The 22,752-nt window shown below is 44.9% G+C and overlaps 1 protein-coding gene across 2 annotated transcripts in view; it reads left to right on the forward strand.

The window, feature by feature from the left end:
* VPS8 (VPS8 subunit of CORVET complex) overlaps positions 1 to 22,752 on the forward strand; it is a 274,380-nt gene that overhangs the window by 33,686 nt on the left and 217,942 nt on the right. For both annotated transcript variants that reach the window (XM_075556161.1, XM_075556163.1), the window contains exons 8-12: positions 9,562 to 9,686; positions 10,789 to 10,875; positions 16,367 to 16,434; positions 18,096 to 18,249; positions 18,352 to 18,411. In XM_075556161.1, the coding sequence (XP_075412276.1) occupies positions 9,562 to 9,686; positions 10,789 to 10,875; positions 16,367 to 16,434; positions 18,096 to 18,249; positions 18,352 to 18,411 (494 nt within the window). The remainder of the gene's footprint in view (positions 1 to 9,561; positions 9,687 to 10,788; positions 10,876 to 16,366; positions 16,435 to 18,095; positions 18,250 to 18,351; positions 18,412 to 22,752) is intronic.

The following is a 22,752-nucleotide window of genomic DNA, read 5'->3' on the forward strand; positions in this document are numbered from 1 at the left end:
TACTGGACAGTGACAAGTTCAGAATCGATTTCTTAAATAATAGACTTTTCCTTATAGTTGATACGTGTTCATAATAAAAATTTAGAAAACATAGCGGAGTAAGAAGCTGTATAATATACCCTAAATTCTACCATCGAGGAACCCCCCCCTGGCATTTCTGAGTAGCCCTTCCAGTCTCCCCCCATGCATGACTCTACGTATGTGCACACTTTTTCATTATAACGGGACCCTTTCCATGTAGTCATTTCTTTAATGGTCTTTGGACACTTGGGTTGTTTCTGAAACCGTGGCTTGATGCTACTGAATTCTTTGTGCACATGATTGCTTCCGTAGAACACATTTCTAGGACTGGGATTGCTTGGGCCAGACTTCAGTGTGTGCTGCATAACTCCCCTCAAGAAGAGCTTTGTCAGCTTGCCTTCCTATCACTTGCAGGAATGCCTGTTCCCCTGATGGGCATATTCGGATATTAGATGGACCGGATTTTGGAAAAGAAGCTTAGCCTGTCTATCTCTTAGTTCAGTCTTCTTATTTGATACATGAGATGACTGAGCACTGGGGTGGTTGTACAGAAAGAGTCCAGACGAAGTGTACAGAGTCAAGGTCAGGATCAAGAGTACTGAATCCCAGATCACCACCATTCTAAACAAGAGGAGGCAGACTGCAAAATAAAGGAAGAGATGAATGGAGGCACAGAGGTCAATGAAGGCAAAATGGAACGCATACCTTTCTCTGGCAGCAGAGGGGATGTGGATGTTTTGGTTCCTGCTCCCCACGGCTCACTTTCTTTAACCCCGTTTCCTTCACATCCCATCCTTATCACCAGGTTGTAAGAATTGTGTCTGCTTCTAATTAAGCCCTCATAGCTCCCACTGCAAATACATTAAAATGAATACCTGGAAAAATAGAAGCTAAAAGAGAAGAAAAGTGCTGCATTACTTTTTTGGGTGTTACTCATCCCCCTAGTTTCTTCCGGCCTACTTGTGGATTTTTGTTCTTCTACCTGAATCACAGATTTCTTGTAGATGAGATGAAAACAGTGCTTTTTTTACTGCAGTCTCAGGACAAACCGAGTATGACAAAGCAAACATCAGGAGAAAGAAAAAAAAATCACAAATATTCTGGCTGTACTTTAGATTCTAAGAATGCAGCTAGTAGATTTTATTCACCCTTGTTTGTAGCGGTCAGCTGTTTGAGCAGTGTGTTTTACCACATGGACTAACAGCATGCTTGAAAGCCCAAGAACAGATGGCAACATGCAGTAATGGGAATGTCAAGTGCCCACATTAGAGCTCTGGCTTAGATTGGGTCTCGTTCAAACATCTTTGATGATCACAGGGAAAGCAGAGCAGAAAGGACTATATTGTTTAAGTGTCCTTACATTTTCTTTGAACAGGAGGCCTAGGTCATAGCAATCATTCTAAGTGATCGTTACAGACTTCTTAAATGTTGGTCTCTGCCGCCTGTTCTTACGGGCTTACAGATACATGGCATTCCTTACATGTCTGCCCTTACTTACATACTTGCCCGCCATCGAGTTGACGTTGACTCATAGTGACCCTACAGGACAGGGTGGGACTGCCCCTGTGGGTTTCCGAGACTCTCTCTACGGGAGTAGAAAGCCCCATCTTTCTCCTGAGGAGCAGCTGGTGGTTTCGACTGCTAGCCTTTGGGCTGGCAGCCCAGTGCATAACCACTAAGTCATTAAGGCTCTGTCTCACCTCTACACCTACATACAGACTCTTAAAAGTTCCAGTCCTTAGTTTTCCATTTTCATGGGCTAAGTCAGTGCCCTGGTGGGGCAGTGGGTAAGCGCTTGGTTGCTCACTGAGAGTTCAGTGGTTGGAAGCCGTCAGCCACTCAGCAGGAGAAAGCTGGGATAGCTGCTCCTGTTCCCGTTACAGTCTGGAAACCCTCGGGCCAGTGCTCTGCCCTGTCCACTAGGGTCATTGTGGGGCTGACCTGACTCAATGGCAGTGGGTCTGAATGTGAGTGCACGGTGAGCAGATGATCTTAGGCCGTTGTTTCGGTTTCTCAGGCACAGTTATATTTACAGTACTGTAATATAAAATTGTGCAATCTTACCCTCCCCCCCAAACCCAAATCTGAATAGAACAATAAATGCTAGAGACATCAACTAATAATATTTAGTATTACTGCCACAGATAACTAAAGCTTGTCATTTATACTCTTGAAACTTGACCTGTCTTTTTTCGGTACTTCTGGACTGATTTCTTGCTTTTCTCTCTCTCTTGATCTTTCTTTGATGGATTCAAAAGGAAAAGGTATAGTAATTTTGGTTTGCATGAGTGGTTTCTTTCTTCCTCTTTTTTTCCTTAACCTTTTTAATGTTGAAAGAGAATGCTATCCAATTACAGTTGATAACCCTTTTGTGAAATGCTTTTTTTTTAAAAGCCAATTAAAAAAATTAAGTCAAAGTATTGCTAGAAATTATTGGTATTACATGTACACTTTCAATGTTGTGTTTTAACTGAGGATATGTAAGTTTCCCCCTCTAATTTTTAGCTTTTCCCAATGTGTGTGTGTGTGTGTGTGTGTGTGTGTGTGTGAGAGAGAGAGAGAGAGAAAGAGAGAGAAAGCCTAAGGCCTTTTCCTTGAGGAAATATCTGCCCACTGGAGATCTGCATCATTTTCTTTGGCATAACTTATATTAACACTGGGTCATGTAATACTTAAAGTTTTAGGGCACCTATGAAACAGCCAATGCATATAAAATTCTTCTATTTGTAAAACTGTCCTCTAGCGTTTCCAGTTGCCTTGTCCATAGTTACTCTATGAGTTTTGAGAGCAGCTCATGTTTGTGCGGTGTCCTGAGGCCTCCATTCAGTTCCCATAGAAACAGTGTTGTTAGCTGACAGGGAGCCGTTTCCAGCCTATCGCAGCCCCCGCACAGCAGAAGGAAACGCCGCCCAGTCCTGCACCCTCCTCACAGCAGCCGCCATGCTTGAGCCCGTTGTTGCAGCCCCTGGGTCAGTCCGGCTCACTGTGCGCCTTCCTCTTTTTTGCTGCTCCTCCACTGCTGAACATGATATCCTTCTTCAGGGTCTGGTCTCTACTGACAACATGCCCAAAGTACAAGAAACAGAGCCTCACCATCCTTGCTCCCAAGGAGCATCCTGGCTGTCCTCCTTGCAGGATAGATCGGTGTGTTCTAGTGGCAGTCCGTGGTACTCTCAGGACTCTTTGAAAGCACCATCATTCACACGCATCAATTCAACTTTGGTCTCCCTTATTCATTATCCACCCTTCACATGCAGCTGAGGCAATTGAAAATACTGTGACTTGGGTCAGGTGCCCTGTGTTAGGCCAGGTTATCTAGAGAAACAGACCAATGACACTCCTGTATGTATAACAACTTTATATCAAGGAGTATGTAGAGATCAAGAAGGCATAGCAGGCCAGTCCAACGCAAGACCAAGAGTCCGATAATAGTCCGTAAGTCCCTTTTCAGACTCCTGTAGCCACACCGAATGGTGAGCCGGGAAGCAGAAGATCCACAGGTGGGTGCAGGGTTGCTTCAGTCCAAAGGTTGGTGGAAGCATGGCAGGGCACCAGCAGCTCTCTGGGTTGGGCGGCCCACACAGGGTCACTCGAGAAGGCAGACACAGTCCCAGTGAAGTTCCAGAGAGGAGGAAGGCGAAGGACCAGAGAGAGATCGTCTCTTCCTCTTGCTCTTATCCAAAAGGCCTGTGCTGTCAAGGAAGTGTCAATAGGCTGCGACTTGATGGACCGGTTTAACTCCGCCCTAGCCAGGAGTGTCTAGTTGACCGAATCCCTAACTGCCACACACACCTTGGTCAGAAAAGTGACATCTTTGTTCTTCAGCACTTTAAAGAAGTCTTGTGCAAAAGATTTCCCCAGTTCCGTCAACACACCGTTTGATTGTTTGGACTGCTGCTTCCATGAGCATTGATGGATCTTAACAAAAGGAAGTCCTTGAAAACTTTGGTCTCGTCTCTGTTAATCGTGATGCTGTCTGAGGTCCAGTTGTGCGGATTGAGGTTTTCTTTACGTTGAGTCCTTGATCTTCACTAGGGAAGGCTTCCAGGTCCTCTTTGCTTTTAGCAAGCGAGGTTTGACCATCTTCGTGTCATCTCCGATCCCGACACCATGATCTTGAGTCCATCAGCATGGAGATGGAATAATTGCAGTGAAAGAATACAACCCTGACTCCCACTTTTCCCGATTTTAAACCAACTCCTTACTCTGTCAAACTGCTTCTTGGTCCATGGACATGCTCTGTGTGAGCGCAACAAAGTATTCTGGCATTCCCCTTCTTCTCGATGTTATCGTAGTCTGTTATGACCCACACCGCTGACTTCTTTTGCAGAGTCAATAAAACACAAGTCAACATGCCGAGCAGTTTTACATTCAACAATTCATAACCATTCTGTACACACATTGCAGCTCCTGTAACATACCATCACTTCCTTCCTGCGTTTCCTATTTCCGCCCCGCCTCCTTTCCTAACCCTCTGAACTTTGCCCGTGGGTAAGCGCTGCCCCTTTGATGTTGAGTGTCTGATTATACTGACACAGGATGAGTTCATTTCTAGACCTGCAAGGCGACTCAGGACTGTAGTCTTGGGAGTTCCATCAGTCGCTGTCTGACCAGTTACCCTGGTCTCTTCTGATGTGGCCTTGAGTTCTGTATTTTCCTCTCACTGGATCCAGGACCTTCCCAGGTGATCCCCTTTGTGGAGCAGTGGGCAGGGTAGCTGGGCACCATCTAGTTTTTCTGGCCTCAGTCTGGTCGACACAGAGGTTTGTGCAGTCCATTCCTCCACTGGACGCATTCTTTCCACGTGGCTTTCGGTTTTCATCAGCCTTCTTCCCGCTGGATGGGGGGCCAGCCCATTGCTTTTAAGCACGGACTATTCTGAAAAGATCTGTGCAAAGCAGAATGTCCTCCGAAAGATATCGTGATTAAAGGGGTGGATATTCCAGCAATTTTACGCAGTGTACACATTGAACGCATTTTTGCAACCACACCCTCGTCTCAAGGTATTTTTCTAGCACACTGTGTTAATATTTGCATAACAATATTTTAAAATTAGCATAGAGTTCTTATGAAAATACCTTGGAGCGAGCACATGGTTGCCAAAACAATTTGTGTAATGCATGTGGTATTTGTGTAAAAATGTAATTCATTGCAGTCTTCATGGATGTGCTTTTTGCAATAACTGTGAAATGTTTTCTTCATTAGTAAACTACACTATCATGATTACTAGTAATCTTTCATGTCTGTGCTATTGGGTATTTTGCTATGAGATGGCCTTCCACTGACAGTCAGGAGCCCTGGTGGCAAAGTGGTTAAAGCACTCAGCTGCTAACTGAAAGGTGTAGGTTCCAAGCTAATGAGAGAGACAGGGAGTGGGGAGGGCTTTGACCTTCAGCTTTCCCCTTTCTGTCCTTGCTCTTTTGTTCTTCCTCTGTAGCAATTGCATCTGAGTGTTTTACAGAGGCTCGGTGTAGCTTGGCTGGCACTTTTTAAAGAATTGGTGAGAATGCTACAGAACGTTGAGTGACCTGGGCAGGACAAACCTCTCCAGTAAGACTCTGTGTTCTTCTTGTCACAGAATGTCTGCTCTTTCCAAACGGAGTCTAAATTATAAAATAGCAAGTTTTGCCAACATAGCACCATAAAGACAGCAATGAGAATTGATAAGCATCTTGGATAAATTAAAATGAATTACATTTTGTACCCAGTCTATCACTTCTTCACCATCATCTGCAGCTGCCTTTAAAAAATATGTATATGAGTGTAATGTATAAATGAATTTGTGAAGGGGCAATTTGCATTTTTGAGAGACACTGAATTGGCTCCTTTGTGTAGTACTGATTTATTCCTCACACATTGTGAACCAAGAGGTGTTTTCTGCATCTTCTTAGGTGAGGCTAGCAAACCTGTGAGAAATTATGGGACGCTCCCCAAATGACCTTGGCTTTGAGCTGCAGGGCCTACAACTCTCTGCAATAAGGAGGGGGATTAAAACCCAGGTGTCTGGTTTCATGGGTTTAAATGAAGATCACAAACCTGGGAAAACCAAGGGAAAGCTTGAGAGTGCTTTTATTCACTCTCAAGCTTCATAAACCCGCTCCTCACATCGTGACTAGCTTGTTATCCGATAGTTTGCATTTATGACAAGAGTCAAGAATCTACTAATGGACTATTTTGTTCATTAATAACGTGTGTCTGGCAGTAATGAGTGCTGGGATGGGAGGCAAAGGTAATACTGGGTATGATGGTTCAGGTGATGTGTCTTGGTAGTTATATAGCCATATCACTTGGCGGTTACACCACTGTCATGATGTAATTTGGCAGTAGCTTAATGACGTTCTCAGCCTCCAATTTGTGATCTAACGTGATCCTTTTCCATTTTGGCATGATGCTGATTTTTATGTATTGACCTGGTCTTTGAATTTTAACTGTGTTGACACACGAGGAGTGGGTGCACTCATTTCAGGGGTACCCAACTGTGATGGCTTAGCTCCCTGTCTTGGCAGCCGCAGGATGACATGCGAATTTGATCTAGAAGTCAGCTGTGTCTTTCTCTCTCCTTGGTTTCTTTCATTGCCACTTATTTTTTGTGGTTGCATATTTCCTCTTCCTAAGTGATATCTTTTTTATCTAATTGAGCCTGGGGAATCCCAGTACCTTTTAGTTCTATTTTTCTATGAACTTTTTGAAGGCCCCTCATAGTTTAATTATTTTTAATACTTTCTCTCGTTTTAAGAACACGTTTGGCCATGTGTCAGAAAGCACCTTTACAGGTTTATGGATTTCTGTGCAGACATTATGGGACCCAGGCAGTACGCTATACAGACCCTCTCTGCCTGCAGGCAGACAGCACAGACTTGAGCGGCTTCTTGGTGAGATGAGCAAGACATTTCATACCAGTGTCTGTCTTAGTTCTCACAGACTTCTGCTCCTCCTCTTGCCCATATACGTAACTCAGAGGAAGTGGGAGACACAGAGCGTGCTCGCCCCGCTTCTGCATCACGACAGTTTGCAAAATAAGATATGTGGGTAGCCCACGAGTTCTCCCAAGTGGCCCTAACAAAACGAGGGTCCTGGAAAACGCTCTTTAAGGCGGGAACTTTCAGGAGAGCCACGCAATGGGTGATGTCAAATTTAGAGGGAGGACAATTGGAGACTAGTGGGAAGTTTGAACAATTGGAATGAAATCGGGGCAAGAAGGGGTAGACAGAAAAGGGGCCATTTAGGTGCATTAAACAACCACTTGCGATTCTGCAGAACTTTTCAAACTCCCTGCCGTGGAGTCAGTACATGGAGTCAGTACATGGAGTCATGGCGACTCCCTGTGGGATTCCGAGACGTGAGCTGTTTAGGGGAGTAGAGAGCCCAGTCTTTCTCCTGTGGAGCTGCTGGTGGTTTTGAACTGCTGACCATGAGGATTGCAGGCCAATGCGTAACCACTGCAGCACCAGGACTCCTTAGTAGATAGCAATAAAAGTAATTCCTTTTGACATAAATCAAAACATTTACCTGAAGGAGCTTCAAAAAGCTTATGGAAAACTATAATTGAAAGCTAGTTGGAACACAGATAATCCAGGACAGATGATCCCTTCAGGACCAGTGGTGAGAGTGGTGATACCGGGAGGGTGGAGGGAAGGTGGGGTAGAAAGGGGGAACTGATCACCAGGGTCTCCATATAACCTCCTCCCTGGGGGATGGACAACAGAAAAGTGGGTGACAGGAGACGTTGGGCAGTGTAAGATATGATAAACTAATAATTTATAAATTATCAAGGGTTCATGAGGGAGGGGGGAGTGGGGAGGGAGAGGAAAAAAATGAGTTGATACCAAGGGCCCAGGTAGAAAGCAAATGTTTTGAGAATGTTGATGGCAACAAATGTACAAATGTGCTTGCCACAATGGATGGATGTATGGATTGTGATGAGAGTTGTACGAGCCCCTAATAAAATGATTGAGAAAAAAAAAAACTAGTTGGAATTAATAGGAATTTCCCTCAAACTTTTTAAAACCTCCTTATATTTACAAGTTTTATTCTTTTTTGAATGTTTGCCTAGGGAGGCTAAGCTTTTAAATGATGTTTAAAAAGTTGAATGTTTTCTCTGTGCCTGAGAATATACAGCCATTAATTGTTTTAGAACTCCTCAGAGGAGAGCAAATACTTTTTGAGCCAGTTTATGGACTCAGAAAAATTCTCTTGCAGTGTTCATTTTGGATCAGCAACGGGAATTAAGCTAATATTGAGTCTGACTTTGACTTGAGAATGTACGTTGTTCAGCCTTTCCCGAGGACTCGATTTACCCCTACAGGAGACTCACAGTGCTAGGGCCACGAAGCTCACAGCTCGGGAGTGGTTGGTGGTGTTGTGTGTGAATTCTCATGGGAACCCTCGTACAGTGGGTTCCCGGTTGGGCTGCTACCCACAAGGTCAACAGTTGGAAGCCACCAGCCGCTCCGTGAGAGAAAGAAGAGGCAGTCTGCACCTGTAAAGAGTTACGGTTGCAGAAATCCACAGGGCTAGTTCTTCTCTGTCCTATAGGTCGCTGCGAGTCAGCAGCAACTCAATGGCAGTGCATTTGTTTTGTTTTCAATTATATAGTCCAATAGGGGAGGTAAGACATATACCAAACTAGCATGTAGGTGCCTAAGGGAGGCACAAAGAATGCTGGAGGAACGGGGAGAATTCCAGGCTATGGAAGTATAGTGCTCCCCTCCCCCCCTTCCTTTTTCTCCTGAACAGTTAGTTTTTTAAGTCATGTCCTATTATATTTAAAATTTTAATTTTAATGTGTACAATAATGAACTCTATAAAAAGTAAACTTTGCCGAGAAGAATTTCTTTTAATTACGAGATAGTAAAGTGTATCGAATGCTTGAGTGCCTACAGGAGAATCAGAGGTGATTAAGCCAGGTCTCTGTCCTTAAAGAGCTTCATCTAGTGATGATAGGAGTTAATTGCTTCTTAGTCTCTCAAATGATTTTGCTCGACAATAATATTCTTTAGTATAAAAATTTCCGCTACAATTTTACTTGCACTCTTGATTTGCTTAGTAATTCTTTTCTTCATGAGTAATAGCAATGCGAATTTTCAGCCAGATACTAAAACAATGCATTTTGAGTTTTGAAGATTCAAAATCATTTCAAAGCTGATGGTATTCATTGATGACCTTGCATGTTTAAAATAAGACAAATTCACTTCAAGAAGGGGCAGATGAGAGCCAGTTGGTTTACTTGGGGAGAGACTGATTTCTTATGGGTTGTTTTGACTTATTATTTGCAGATTTTGTATTATGCTTCTTTGGAAATCCATAGCTCAGTGCTTTTTTTTTTAACTCCTTCTGTAGCTAATTTTGAACTCAGTGTCCTGCATCTCATAGATTCTTAATAAAAATACTTTAAAATAAACATAACTTCACTGTCACATCTTTTCATTCACACCACATCTCAGGGCTTTGAAACCATGTTTTGTAAGACTTTGTGTTTATTAATTATTATTATTAATTCTCTTCCAGTTCTTCCATTTGACTTTACACAACTTTCTTTAGATCAGAACCAGGCCTTGCGACTCTGTCTGGGGAGCACTAGTGTTGGAGGTCAGTATGGGGCCATCTCCGCCCTCAGTATCAACAATGACTGCTCACGGCTGCTGTGCGGCTTTGCCAAAGGGCAGGTAAGATGGGAGCATCCTTTTCTCCATCTGATGTTGTTAAAACCACAGGAAAAGCATTCAGCATCTCTGGATCACTATCTTGAAGACCAAAATATGTATTACAAAATGCCACATCCTTAGAGCTAAACAGATTGATCACTCAATCGGACTTTTGTCTTGGTTGAAAAAAATGGAATAATTCTTTTTAACCGAACCAGTGTCTGTCATTTTTAATATACTGTTTTCGAAGGAGGTACAGTGTTGAACATGCTCGGTTGCTAACTGAAAGGCCAGAGGCTCAAACGCGCCAGCTGGCCCTTGGTCAGAAGATGAGGTAGTCTGCTTCTGTCATGGTGTGCAGCCTTGGACACTGTGAGGCAGGTCTACCCTGTTCTGCAGGGTCGCTGTGACTCGGAATGGGCTCAGCAGTGAGTGGTTGGGGCCGGGGGCAGGGTTGTATGTCTATATAAGTAATGGTCTTTATAAACCAAGCTGGCGGGGGGGGATGTATAATATGTACTTCCAGCCGTTGCTGTGGTTGTTGGGCCCTGCTGAAGTGTTTGAGACTTTGTGACCTCATATGACAGCGTAGAACGCCCCACCAGGGTCCGTAAGCGGGAATCTTTATGGAAGCTTCCTCAGAGTTGTCTCGATAATTGTGGATGCTCTTAAAATATACAATATTCTGCTTTATGTATCCTTATCACCATGTTCCTGGGCAACTATTTTGGTGTTTCTTCCTAGTTTTGGAACTGGCAGTGAGTTTCAATTTTTCCCATCTTCTAATTTATATTCCACTAGCTGGTTTGGAAGTAAGCCTTTTCTGTAGTTTTTATCAGTGCAAAACAGATTGAATCATTAAAGAACTTTCTTTTACCTCTCTGTAGAAGAACATTAGATATCTCAAGAGAAAAGTGGGGCAGGTAGGATGGAGGGGTGTCAGAAGATGAAGTAAAGGCCCCATGCTTTAATGAATCTGTAGTCTCGAGTTATGTTTTAACTTTATAGTTCTTTGTCTGTAATGTTTATAGACCAGGAATAGATTATATTAGTCAGAAGGCAGGGTACTTAAGTCTAGAAAAAAGCAATAAATTTGTTTTAAAAGCACTTAGTTGTCTTATAGATCACCATGTGGGATTTGGCTGGTGGAAAGCTTCTCAGATCAATAACAGATGCTCACCCTCCAGGAACAGCCATCTTGCACATCAAGGTAATGTCTTTGTTGTCTTTTTTCCTAATGACTCGTATGATTGTGCTTTTCTATCTGTTTTTAAAGTCAGTGTCTCCATGATCATCAGAAGTCCAAAAAGTGTTTTTAACATGAAGCTGAGCGTTACCTTATAAGTAGAATCCGTGACGCTGTGCCATTTTTTATTTGACTAATCCAAATGTTCCAGTCATGTTCAAATCAGGGATGGCCAGTGTGGAGGTATTCAGTTTTAAGTTGTACTGAAATCTTTACACATTAGCAGCCAAAAGGGCCAATGGATACGACCCTAGACCAAAAGTTGGCAGCATACACAGGCAGCTCCCTGCTAAAAACTCCATGTGAAAAAGGTCCTTTTAACCTTTTGTTTGGTTCCACTCAGCTTTTACTGCTGAGGTGGTATGCTTTGCCAGCTTTTTTTTTTTTTGGGGGGGGGGGGGAGTCGTCTGAGGTTCAAGGCACCAACTGCGAAAGCACCAGGATTCAGGTTGTGTTTGGAAATGCGTCTCTTGCTTTCTTTTCTTCCAGGTCTCTAAAGGGAATGCATTCAGATTCCATTCCCGGCTTTGTCTGTGTGGACCTGAGGCAGGAGCTATCCCACAGCGGAGGGCTTACTCATTTATAAATACATTCATTTCCAAAGACCAGCGTGAACTTTGTTTTTTGCTCGCTGTCTCGTCCATGTTCAAAAGTGTAAGAAATAAAGAACTGTACCTAGGGAAGTCTAAAATGCAGCCTCCTAGATTTTAATCATGTGCACATTTGGTCGCTTGGCTCTGCAGAGCTCACGCTTCCAGGCAGGGGTTTTAGTCTGCAGGCATCTGGAGTTTGTGTGCCTGCGTCTGCATCTTGGAGTTACAGTCACAGAAAGGTTTTGTGACAATGAGGATAACCAGTGCAAGCACACGGGCGAGAATGGGGCCTTTCTCAAGGACCGTGGCAATTCTGTCCTACCTTTTTTTCACACGGCGTGTGCCAACTTCTGATCCGTTGTCATTGCTCGTGGATATGGCTTATGTCCCTGAATAGACTAACATTTCTGAACCAGTATCTTGATCTCAGTACCTTTTGTGCGCGACCCATTGTAGCTGCCCAGTAGCTGTTTGGCCAGAGGAATAACTGGTTGGTGGTGTTTGTAAGAGGCTAGCCCTTTGACTAAGGAGACACACAAACCTGGGGGCCCTGTCGGAAACAGAAGAGATTCGGGCAGAGAGAAAGAGGAGAATGCAACTGGGACGAGCAGCGTTGCAGCAGTAGCCGCTGTTTGGTCGGGGTGGTGATGGCGGCGGTTGCGCTGACCCTGTGACGGGGGAGAAGGTAGCAGGGGAGAGACGAAGGAGGAAGTCAGAGCCGTGGATTGGCCACAGCCTCTGACACTGTTCTTCAGACTCTCACCCCCACAGCCCATCAGTAACAATTTCAGGTTCATCCCGAATACATGTAGAGCCCAGGCCCTTCAATGTGCAGTTTTATTTTCGCAAATTTCCCCGATGAGTCAAAAACACAAGGGGGGCAGTTTGTGGAAAATGCCATGATGTTTTAATTCCGTTAGGCCCTGAGCTTTTTGAAGTCCCCTTGTGCTCACTTTGGTTTCATGGTTGTTCGCAGACATGCGTGTGAGCAGAGTAGCGGTCAAAAACATTCCCAGGCGAGGCTGGGTCAGAATTCAGTAACCCAGTGTTCACGGAGGCTTTCTAGGACGTAACTCCTGGGAAGAGTGAGCATCGGCGGTATATTTGTTTTAAGACTACCGTCTGTCCATACACCGTGTGTGATTCCTGGTGGTGCTTTTGGGTAAGCATTGGACTGCTAAGGGCTAGGTTCAAACCCACCACCGCTACTTGGAAAAAGCCGACATCTGCTCAGTCATACAGGTCACTGTGAGTTGCCATCAACTTGGCAGTGAGTTTTTTTTTCTTTTCCCCCCTATCGCCTCAGCCATCTCTAAGAGCATGGAGGCGTGTGGTCTACGGTGGGCCATCAACCTTGGGGTTAGGGAGGCTCGACATTGGGAATGATGCTGTAGTATGCATTCCAGCTCCTCAGTTTCATCTTCTACCACATTCACCTTCAGCATGCCTCACGACCTTGGGGCCATTGCTGTGGACATTGTTTATCCTTTGCTATTCTGAGTCTTCCAGATTCAGTTTCAATAACTGAAATCTATTTTGTCTAGGCAGCCATGGTGGGAGAGTGGTTACGCATTGGGCTGTGAGCTGCATGGTCAGCAGTTGGAAGCCAAAAGCTGCTCCTTGGGAGAAAGACAGGGCTTTCTCTTCCTGAACATAGTTAGTCTCAGGAACCCACCGGTGGCTGCTAAGAGTTGGCATCGACTCCATGGCAGTGGGTGGGGCTTTGGAGGAAGATCACGGAGGCAGGTTTTGGGGAGAGTTACATAAAAAGGGCACCACCCACCTCTCAGCGCGCTGGACCGGAGTGGCGGGCGGTTGCTCTGAGGCTCCAGTGGGGCCAGCAGCATTTGAAACCCGTGCCAACAGGTTTCAGCAAAGCTTCCAGGCGAAGACAGACTAGGAAAAAAGACCTGATAGCCTGCTGTTGGAAATTAGCCAACGACCTTATGGATTAGAAGAGATTATTGTCCAGCATGAGCCCCCTGGGTTGGAAGGCACTGCACGATAACCCCAAGAATGGGCTCAGCATACCAATCAATAATCTGAAGGCAGTGCAGGGCTAGACAGGAAACACTGTCTGGTCACCAGGAGCAGAAGGTCGCCAGGAGTCAGAGCCAAGTTGATGGCTCATGATAGCTCTGCTGGCGTAGTGGTTACACATTGGGCTGCTCACTGGAAGGTCAGCAGTTCGAAACCAGCAGCTGCTCTTCAGGAGAAAGACAGGGCTTTTTACTCCTGTAAAGAGTTAGTCTCAGAAACTCGCAGGGGCAGGTCTACCCTGTCCTGTGGGGTCACTATAAGTTGGCACCAACTCGATATCAATGAGTTTTTGGGTTGTTGTTTTGTTTTTTTGTAACAGCAGCATAAAAAGTTAAAATACTTAAAATGGCAGTTTATTCAAGAAAACATATTCAAAGAAGTTTCTCTGTCTCTCAACTGCCATTGAATCAATGCTGACTCATAGCTACCCCCTGTGGGTGTCCGAGATTGTAACTGTTTATGGCAGTAGAAAGCCGAGTTTTCTCCTGCAAAGCTGCTGGTGGCTTCAAACTGCTGACCACATGGATCGCAGCCCACAGCACCACCAGGGTTCCCTTTCAAACAAATTTATTTTCCAAAAAAGTACCCAATATCTTTACTGTGCCTGTATTCATAAGGCCTGCTGTTGTGTGCTCTCCAGTCGATTTCCACTCACGGCCACCCTCCAGGACAGAGCAGAAGTGCATTCTTGTCTGTAATCTTTATGAAAACAGACAGCCATGCCTTTCTTCCGTGGGGTGAGCGACTGAGTGCATTCATTACTGGAAACACCTTCATCAGTGTACCTCCAGGGAACCATCCTAAAAACCAAGTAACTGGAAATATAGGTAAAGTGAATGTATCCTGTGCTGAAGACAAAGTGGGTGCATAAGCAAATGTGGTGAAGAAAGCTGATGGTGTCCAGCTATCAAAAGATACAGCGTCTGGGATCTTAAAGGCTTGAAGATAAACAAGCGACCATTGAGCTGAGAATTAACAAAGTGCACATGGAAGAAGCACACCAGCCTGTGTGATCATGAGGTGTCAATGGGATCAGGTATCAGGCATCTAAGACCCGGAATAAAACCATACCCAATGTGAATGAGGGGGGAATGGGGTGGAGACCCAATGCCCATCTGTAGACCATTGGACATCCCCTCACAGAGGGGTCACAGGGAAGAGAGGAGCCAGTCGGTGCAGTATAGCACCAATGAAACACACACTTTCCTCTAGCTCTTTGGTGCTTCCTTTACCCCATTATCATGACCTCAATTCTACCTTACAAGTCAGATTAGATCAGAACATGCAGATGGCGGCATATGTACAAGTGTGCTTGATACATGGAGGAATGTATGGATTGTGATAAGAGATGTAAGAGCCCCCGATGAAAGTATTTTTTAGTGAATGTCTCCTGTTCAAAGAACACTGATGAGTTAAACATTGGTCTGCTAACTTCAGGATCTGGGGTTCAAGCCCACTAGCAGATAGCCTCAGCGTTCTCCCCTGGAGTGGCTGGTAAACATGAGGCTCTCTGCTACCATAAAGATATACCATCTTGGAAACTCTTATCTGGGGAAAAAAAAAAGACACCATCACCCCTCCCCATCCCCCAAAACCCAACAGCAACTCAACTCATCACCATGGAGTCAATCCTGCGTCATAGACACCCTATAGGCTTGTCTGTCTGGGTTTCTGACACTATAAATTCTTATGAGAGCAAAAAGCCTCATCTAACCCTCAGAGCAGCCAGTGGGCTTGAACTATTGACCCTGCAGTTACCAGCCCAACAACGTGTACCAACCACCAGCAGGAGACCCGCAGAGCAGTCTGCCTCTGATCCTTCAGATTGCTGTGCATCACGGGTGATGCCCCATTCAGTGTATTACGAGTGTCGAGGGGATCAGGCATCAGGTATCAAAAGATCCACAATAGCTACCTTGATGCAAAAGAAGGAGGCTGGAGCGGAGATCCAAAGCCCAACTGTAGATAATTGGATATCCCCCCACAAAAGTGGTGTACGGAAGGGATGATTCAACCAAGGTGTAGCATAGCACCGACCAATCACACATCATTCCCCTAATTCCTGAATACTCCCCCCTACCCCCCCACTACCATGGCCCAGTTCTAATTTACAGATCTGGCTAGACTGGGGAACACACATTGGTACAGAGAAGAGCTTTCAACACATGGAATTCAGGAAATATAACCCCCTCAGGAACAGTCATGGGAGTGGCGATATCATGAGGGGAGGTGGGGATGGTCGAGTTGGGGGAAGAGTGAGAAAGGGGGAACCCTCCACAAGATTGGATGTATGGCTTCCCCCAAAGGGGACGAATAACAGAAATCTGGGTGAAGGGAGACAATGGGCAGTGTAAGATATGAAATAACAATATGTAATTGATCAAGGACACCCGAGGGTGGGAGGGTGGGGGAGAGGGAAAAAAGAGGAACTTATACCAAGGGCTCAAGTAGACAATGTTTTGAAAATGGTGATGGCAACATATGTACAAATATGCTTGATACAGTTGATGTATGGAATGTTACAAGAGCTGTAAGAGCCCCCAGTAAAATGATTTTTAAAAGGGGGCTAGTGAATGTGCGAGCTCAAGTAGGGAGTTTAAGGATCTGTATTTTTCCACCCTGATGCAAGGCGCTTTGTCCTCTGAAAGGTTCAGTGTGTGTGTGCAGAGTAACGAGCTAAATAGAGTGGAGGCTGGTTCAAATGCTATTACGTGTACAATTTGTAGATTTAAAAATTTTTAATAGTTTTTTCCCCTTTGCCTTCTTCATACTTGCCTGGTTGTTTAAAAAGCTGTCTAAAAATAAACTTCTTTTCTGCTTAGTTTACAGATGACCCAACTCTTGCGATCTGCAACGACAGCGGAGGCTCTGTGTTTGAACTGACCTTTAAGTAAGAGACTAACAGACATTTGTTGAGAACTGAAAGGATTTGAAATTGGATATGAAGAGGCCTGGAAAACCCTGGAGGTTGAATGTAGGCCCTGCCTGTGTATCCCAGCCACCTGAGCCTTAGAGAATGTAGGGAGTACCAGTACTGGCCCCAGACAGTCTCTCTCTTTTTCCCCTGGTTTTTTTTTTTTTAAGTTTTAAGAATTCATAGTAAATTAAGTGGGTATTCCCATATCAGATAACTTTTGTATTGGACAACATACATAATGAATCAACCCGGTCCCCCCAGCGCCCTCTTTTAGGATATTGTTTTACCTTCACCCAGGTTAACACCCACATACCCTCTAGCCTCTTACTTCCTCTCTGTCCCCTACTTCCTGTGCACGCACAAGTTCTCTCTCTCTCTCTCTCTCTCTCTCTCTCTCTCTCTCTCTCTCTCTCTCTCTCTCTCTCTCTCCCCACATTATCTCACTCGGTTTGGTTCAGACCCCAGGTCCACTTTGTTTTAGCCATAAGTACAAGGTGCAAAATAAGCTTTACGTTAGAATTACCTTATTACTGTTTAAATAAGAGCAAGGAGTATCTACATAGGAGGGCTTTTGTTTTGTTTTTAAGTAGAGCATAGCATTCTATGTGGCGTGCATTTCCATATTTTTCAAGGATAAGGAATAGTTTTGTTTCTTCTATGACTCCTGGCCTCTAACAGTGCTGAGCACAAAGCACTGGCTTGAAACCTTATTAATTGGTTCTGCTAATGTTTATTGAACATCTCCCGTGTAGGCTTTACTCTAGGCACCTAAGCCAGTGATCGAGACAGGCAAGGTCCCCACCCCGGTAGAACTTACATTCGTGTAGGGGTGAAGGCATGGAAACAGACAGTAGTGACCCATCTATGAATGAAATCACTGCAGGTGGCGATCCGTGCTGTGAACAGAGTAAGACTGGTCATCGTACTGGAGTGCACCTGTTGATAGGTCATTCCGGAAGGCTCTCTCAGGAGGTAGCATCTGAGCAAAGACCTGAATGCCGAGCAACTCAACAATTGCAAACATCTGGGGGAAGTGTTATAGGCAGAGCCGTCCAAACACAAAGGCTTTGGGGGTGGAATGAAGGCCAGGTGGCTGGAGCAGAGCGTGGTCAGGAGTATCAGGATTGGCGGAGGAGGAATGCAGGTGCCAGGTCATATAGACCAGAAGTGGGAAACTTTTTGCCTGCCACGGGCCCTTTGGCTGTTTAGAACTTTGTTTACGGGCCAACTAATATTAACACCTTGAAAATTAGCCTGCCATATTGGTCAGACATTTCATAAACTCACCCCTAATGTGATGGTTGGAACTGCTTCTCTTTGGTGAGATTGCGATGTTAAACTGGTATTGATGGCTTCATGCAGCCCCTGGGCCGGACGACCCCCAGTCCTGACACAGGCCTTTAAGGGAGCGTGGAAGAGTTTTGAGGTTCTGCCGCATACTGTGGCGAGCCTTTGGGATGTTTACCGAAGAAGGGTGGTAAATCATGTGACCGAGGCCGGTCTGCAGCCATGAGATTGCTTGGGGACAAGGGTGGCTTTAGGTGGCTACTGTCCTCATCCATGCTCGGTGTGATGATGCCTTGGGTCATTGCTAAATTGATTGAGAGACGTTTTGTCTTTTGTTGTATTTCCAGGAGAGTGATGGGAGTGAGAACATGTGAATCTAGATGCCTGTTCAGTGGCTCCAAGGGAGAAGTTTGCTGTATCGAACCGCTGCACTCCAAGCCCGAGTTGAAAGACCACCCCATCACACAGTTTTCGTTGTTGGCCATGGCATCGCTAACAAAGGCAAGTGTGGTTAGAAGATGAAGCACATACCTTGTAGAGGCTCCGAATACGAGAAACTTGAAATTTACAGGTTGAATGTTAGACGGTTATCTCCTCCTGCAGATCCTGGTCATTGGCCTGAAACCGACCTTGAAGGTGTGGATGACTTTTCCCTATGGACGGGTGAGTAAGCCTGTCTGTCTGATTGGGAAAATATAACACGCAGGGCTTAGGAAAGTCCGTGGAAAAAATTTCATTGTCTTGTCAAGGCCATTCTTCCACGAACTTTCTGACGCCGCCTTGGAAGTGGCAGCCCAGTGAATGTTCGGATTGTCAGGCGACTGAAGCCACCAAGGCAGCCAAAGCTGGCGGCTAGAGCAGGGCCTGGCATTGTGCCCCTTGGACTTTTCTACCTCCAGCACTTTGTTGTATGTTTTTCTCTCATACACCACGCAGGGATGGCTCTTGTTTTTAGCTCCAGCATGATAGTCTCTGTGCATTGCTGTCCCGGCGTGTTGTAATCACACTTCGCTTCATGCATAGATTATCTTCGCCTCATTTGCTGCCCACCTGAGCGAAGTAAAATCCCGGATCAGATGTAAAGCTGGCAGATAGGTTGACGTATTGATTTGCAGCCTCAATTCCCATTGTTTGAAAGACATTGGCTGTTGTGTGGCGGCTGCATCGAGGGCGATTGTGCTCACCGGCTGCTGTTTCCAGACTGAACTGCTGTTGGAATCCATCCCGCTCAAATTCCCAGCATGCCCTGCCACCCCACTTCCTTCTCTGGGCTTCTGCCGCTGGTATTTTACTCTAGGGCAGGACACTTCCCCAAATGCGGATAGTACAGAGAGTAACACACACCCGACTCTCCCCTCTCCATCCTGCTTGCTTATTTTGACCTTCTAATGCAAAGGCGAGAGGGGTGGATGGAATGAGGGGATAAACTCCGCTTCACCCAGAAACCAGTTCCACGTGGCGGGAGATGACTCTTCCTTTGTGTCGTTGGTGCCCGTGTTTTCGGGGCTCCACAGGAAGCAGGCTTGTCGATACAGAGGGCAGTGCTGGCTTGACTTTGCCCCATTGGCGACTTGAGCTTTATCCTGGTGGCACATGCTTGCATCTGTGTATGTTTTTGTGGGAAGAGAGAAAGGAAGAAGCGTTGGAGAAAGGATTTGAGAGACTTGGGTGTACGTTTACCGATAGCCCAAAGGGGACTGAACTGGGCGGAGCCCTCGGTCTCAGTCAGGCACTGTCCGTAGCCAGGCCCCAGGGCTGTGAGTGCTTGGCGCTCAGGGCTGGGTCACAGCCCCGGAGGCCGTTCTACAAAGGGGAACTGCACGTGGACAGGGGAAGCGGCGAAGGCCTGGGCACCCCATTCACACAGCCTGACTGGGCCCAGCTTCATCTCCTCCGCAGAGGAGCCGTCCGTAACCAGGCTCACCACTGACGAGCGCATCAGGAAAGCTTAGCAGTTTTATTTTTATGATCATGTTTTTAAACTGAAAAAAGAAAACCTGCCACCACAGCCGTGTTTGTCCTTTTGGCGTAGTGCGTGCATCGTTTCTCCGCTGGCACCGCGGTTCAAATGCATCGATGCTGCTTTAGGCTGTCGGCCGAGTAGCTGTCTGCCAAATTTTCTGCCTTAGACAAGTGAGTGCTTCCCGTGCGCCGTCAGCCTGTTGAAGCACTGAAATTGTATTCCATCAATTCCCGGGACCTTGTTTTTGGCTACTGTTTTTCAGTGCAGCTTGAACTTCTTCCTTCAGCACCACTGGTTCTTGCTCATATGCTCTCTCTTGAAACGGTGGACGGTCAACTGGTTCTTTTTGGTGCAGTGACTTTATATTCTTTCCATCTTCTCTCTTGCTCCCTGCATCATTCAGTATTTGCCCATACAATTCTTCAAGATTGCAACTCGAGGCTTGAATTTTTCTTGAGTTCTTTCAGTTTAAGTTATGCCGAGTGTGTTCTTTTAGATTTTCTACTTATAGTTCTTTATAATATGTGGCTTTGTCATCTTGAGCTGCCCATTGAAATTTCCTATTATGCCTGGTAGGGCTTGATCAAGGGCAAGGTAACGAGAGGAATTAATAAATCCCAAATGATCAAGGGCAAGGTAACTGAGAGGAATTAATAAATCCTAAATGAAGGATAGTGGGACCAGAGGAAAATAAAAGGAAATAGAGGAAAGAACTAGGAGGCAAAGGACATTTATAGAGGTATAACTACAGGCATATACATATGTAAATATATTTATAATGAAAAAGGGAAATAGATCTATGTACATATATTTATATGTTAAGTATCAAGGTAGCAGATGGACATTGGGACTCCATTCAAGTACTACCTTAATGCAAGAATACCTTTGTTCTAATAACCTGGTATTCTGTGATGTTCACCTACCAAACACAATCGCTGAAGACAAAATGGGTATATAAGCAAATGTGGTGAAGAAAGCTGATGGTGCCCGGCTATCAAAAGATAGAGCATCTGGGGTCTTAAAGGCTTGAAGATAAACAAGCAGCCATCTATCTGAGAAGCAACAAAGCCCATATGGAAGGAGTACAGCAATCTGTGTGATCACGCGGTGTCCATGCAATCTGGTATCAGGCATCAAAGACCCAGAACAAGAATATTATATCAGTGTGAATGAGGGGGAGTGCGCAGTTGAGACCCAAAGCCCATCTATAGACAATTGGACATCCCCTTACACAAGAGTTACAAAAAAGAAATGAGCGAGTCAGGGTGCAGTATAGCACCGATAAAACATACAATTTTCCTCTAGTTCTTTAATGTCTCCCCCACCCCCACTATCATTACCCCAATTCTACCTTACAAATCCGGCTAGACCAGAGGATGTACACTAGTACAGATAAGAGCTGGAAACACAGGGAATTCAAGACAGATAAACCCCTCAGGACCAATATTGAGAGTAGTCATACTAGGAGGGGAAGGGGAAAGTGGGGGGACATAGGGGGAACTGATCACAATGATTTACATATAACCCTCTCCCAGGGGGACAAACAACAGAAAAGTTAGTGAAGGGAGACATCAGACAGTGTAATACATGACAAAATAATAATTTAAAAATTATCAAGGGTTCATGAGGGAGGAAGGGTGGGAAAAAAATGAGCTGATACCAAGGACTCAAGTGGAAAGAAAATGCTTTAAAAATGATGATGGCAACGAATGTACAAATGTGCTTGACACAATGGATGGATGTGTGGATTGTGATGAGAGCTGTATGAGCTCCCAATAAAATGATTTAAAAATAAAAAGAAATTTCCTGTTCAGCTCTTTGACTTAATCATTTCTTCCATTGGCTTTAGTTACGCTACAGTTAAGAGCAAGCTTCAGTTTCTTCTCATGTCCATTTTTATCTTTTCATTTTTCCTCTTTTTAAATGCTCTTTTGCTTTTTTCATGATGATGAGCTCACTAGGTCTTCTGTCAGTAGTGTCTAATTCATCAAATCTAATCTTGAGCTGCCCTCAAAATTCAGGGTGGGGGGGTAGACTCAAGGTCCTATTTTGGCTCTTGTGGACTTGTTTTCCCTTACATCTGAACGATTAATGATCTGCTCCATAGAATCCCCTGGTCTGCTTTTAGCTGCTGACAGTGAACTTCTTCATCTCTGCCCAAGGATGTAGTCAGTGTAGTTTCCGTGCGTTCCATCTGGAGAAGTCCATGTGTAGAGTCACCTTCTGTGATGCTGAACAAAGGTAATTGATATGAACCCGTTGTTAGTTTTGCAAATTCTATCATGCGCTATCAAGCTTAGCATCTATCACCAAGTCCCTATTTTCCCACTTCTATACCTTCTTTATTTGCAACTTTTGCATTCCAGTCACCAATAATTATCAATGAATCTTGATCTAATGTTTGATCAATTTATAACTGAAGTCATTGCTAGAAATCTTCAGATTTCTTCATCACTAGCTTTTGTGATGGGTGCATAAATTTTAGTAATACTCGTCTTGATTGGATTTCCCTGAAGGCAGATATATATAATCGTGTCTCAGGCACCATTGTACTTTATGATTGATTTTGCAATGTCCTTTTTGACAGTGAATGACACACGATTCCTCTTGATTGTGCGTAGTGAATCGTAGAATTTTCTGGTTCAAAATGGCCAATATTAGTCCATTTCAGCTCACTAATGCGTAGGAGATCAATCATTTTCATTTTTGATGACTTCCCGTTTTCCTAGATTCATACTGTGCACATTCCAAGTTCAGTCATGAGCAGGTTTTTGCGGTTGTTTCTCCTTACCTCGAGCCATTCCCCGTCAGCAAAGGAAAATCCTGAAGGCTCCCTTCCCCCAGGCTTTACTTGACTCATATCATCGTGGTTGACTCCACTCTGAGAAATCAGCTCCTTCTCAGTCACATTTTGCATGTCCTTTCGACCCGAGGGGGTCCGTCTGCCACACTGTCTCCAACAATGTTCTGCTTCCACTCACGAGTCCTGAGCCATCAGGTTTTCTGTGGCTCTTTCCTCTGTAGTGGGGAGCTGAGTCCTT

The sequence above is a fragment of the Tenrec ecaudatus genome, chromosome 8 (assembly GCF_050624435.1).
Source record: "Tenrec ecaudatus isolate mTenEca1 chromosome 8, mTenEca1.hap1, whole genome shotgun sequence".
In the NCBI taxonomy this organism is placed as follows: domain Eukaryota; kingdom Metazoa; phylum Chordata; class Mammalia; order Afrosoricida; family Tenrecidae; genus Tenrec; species Tenrec ecaudatus.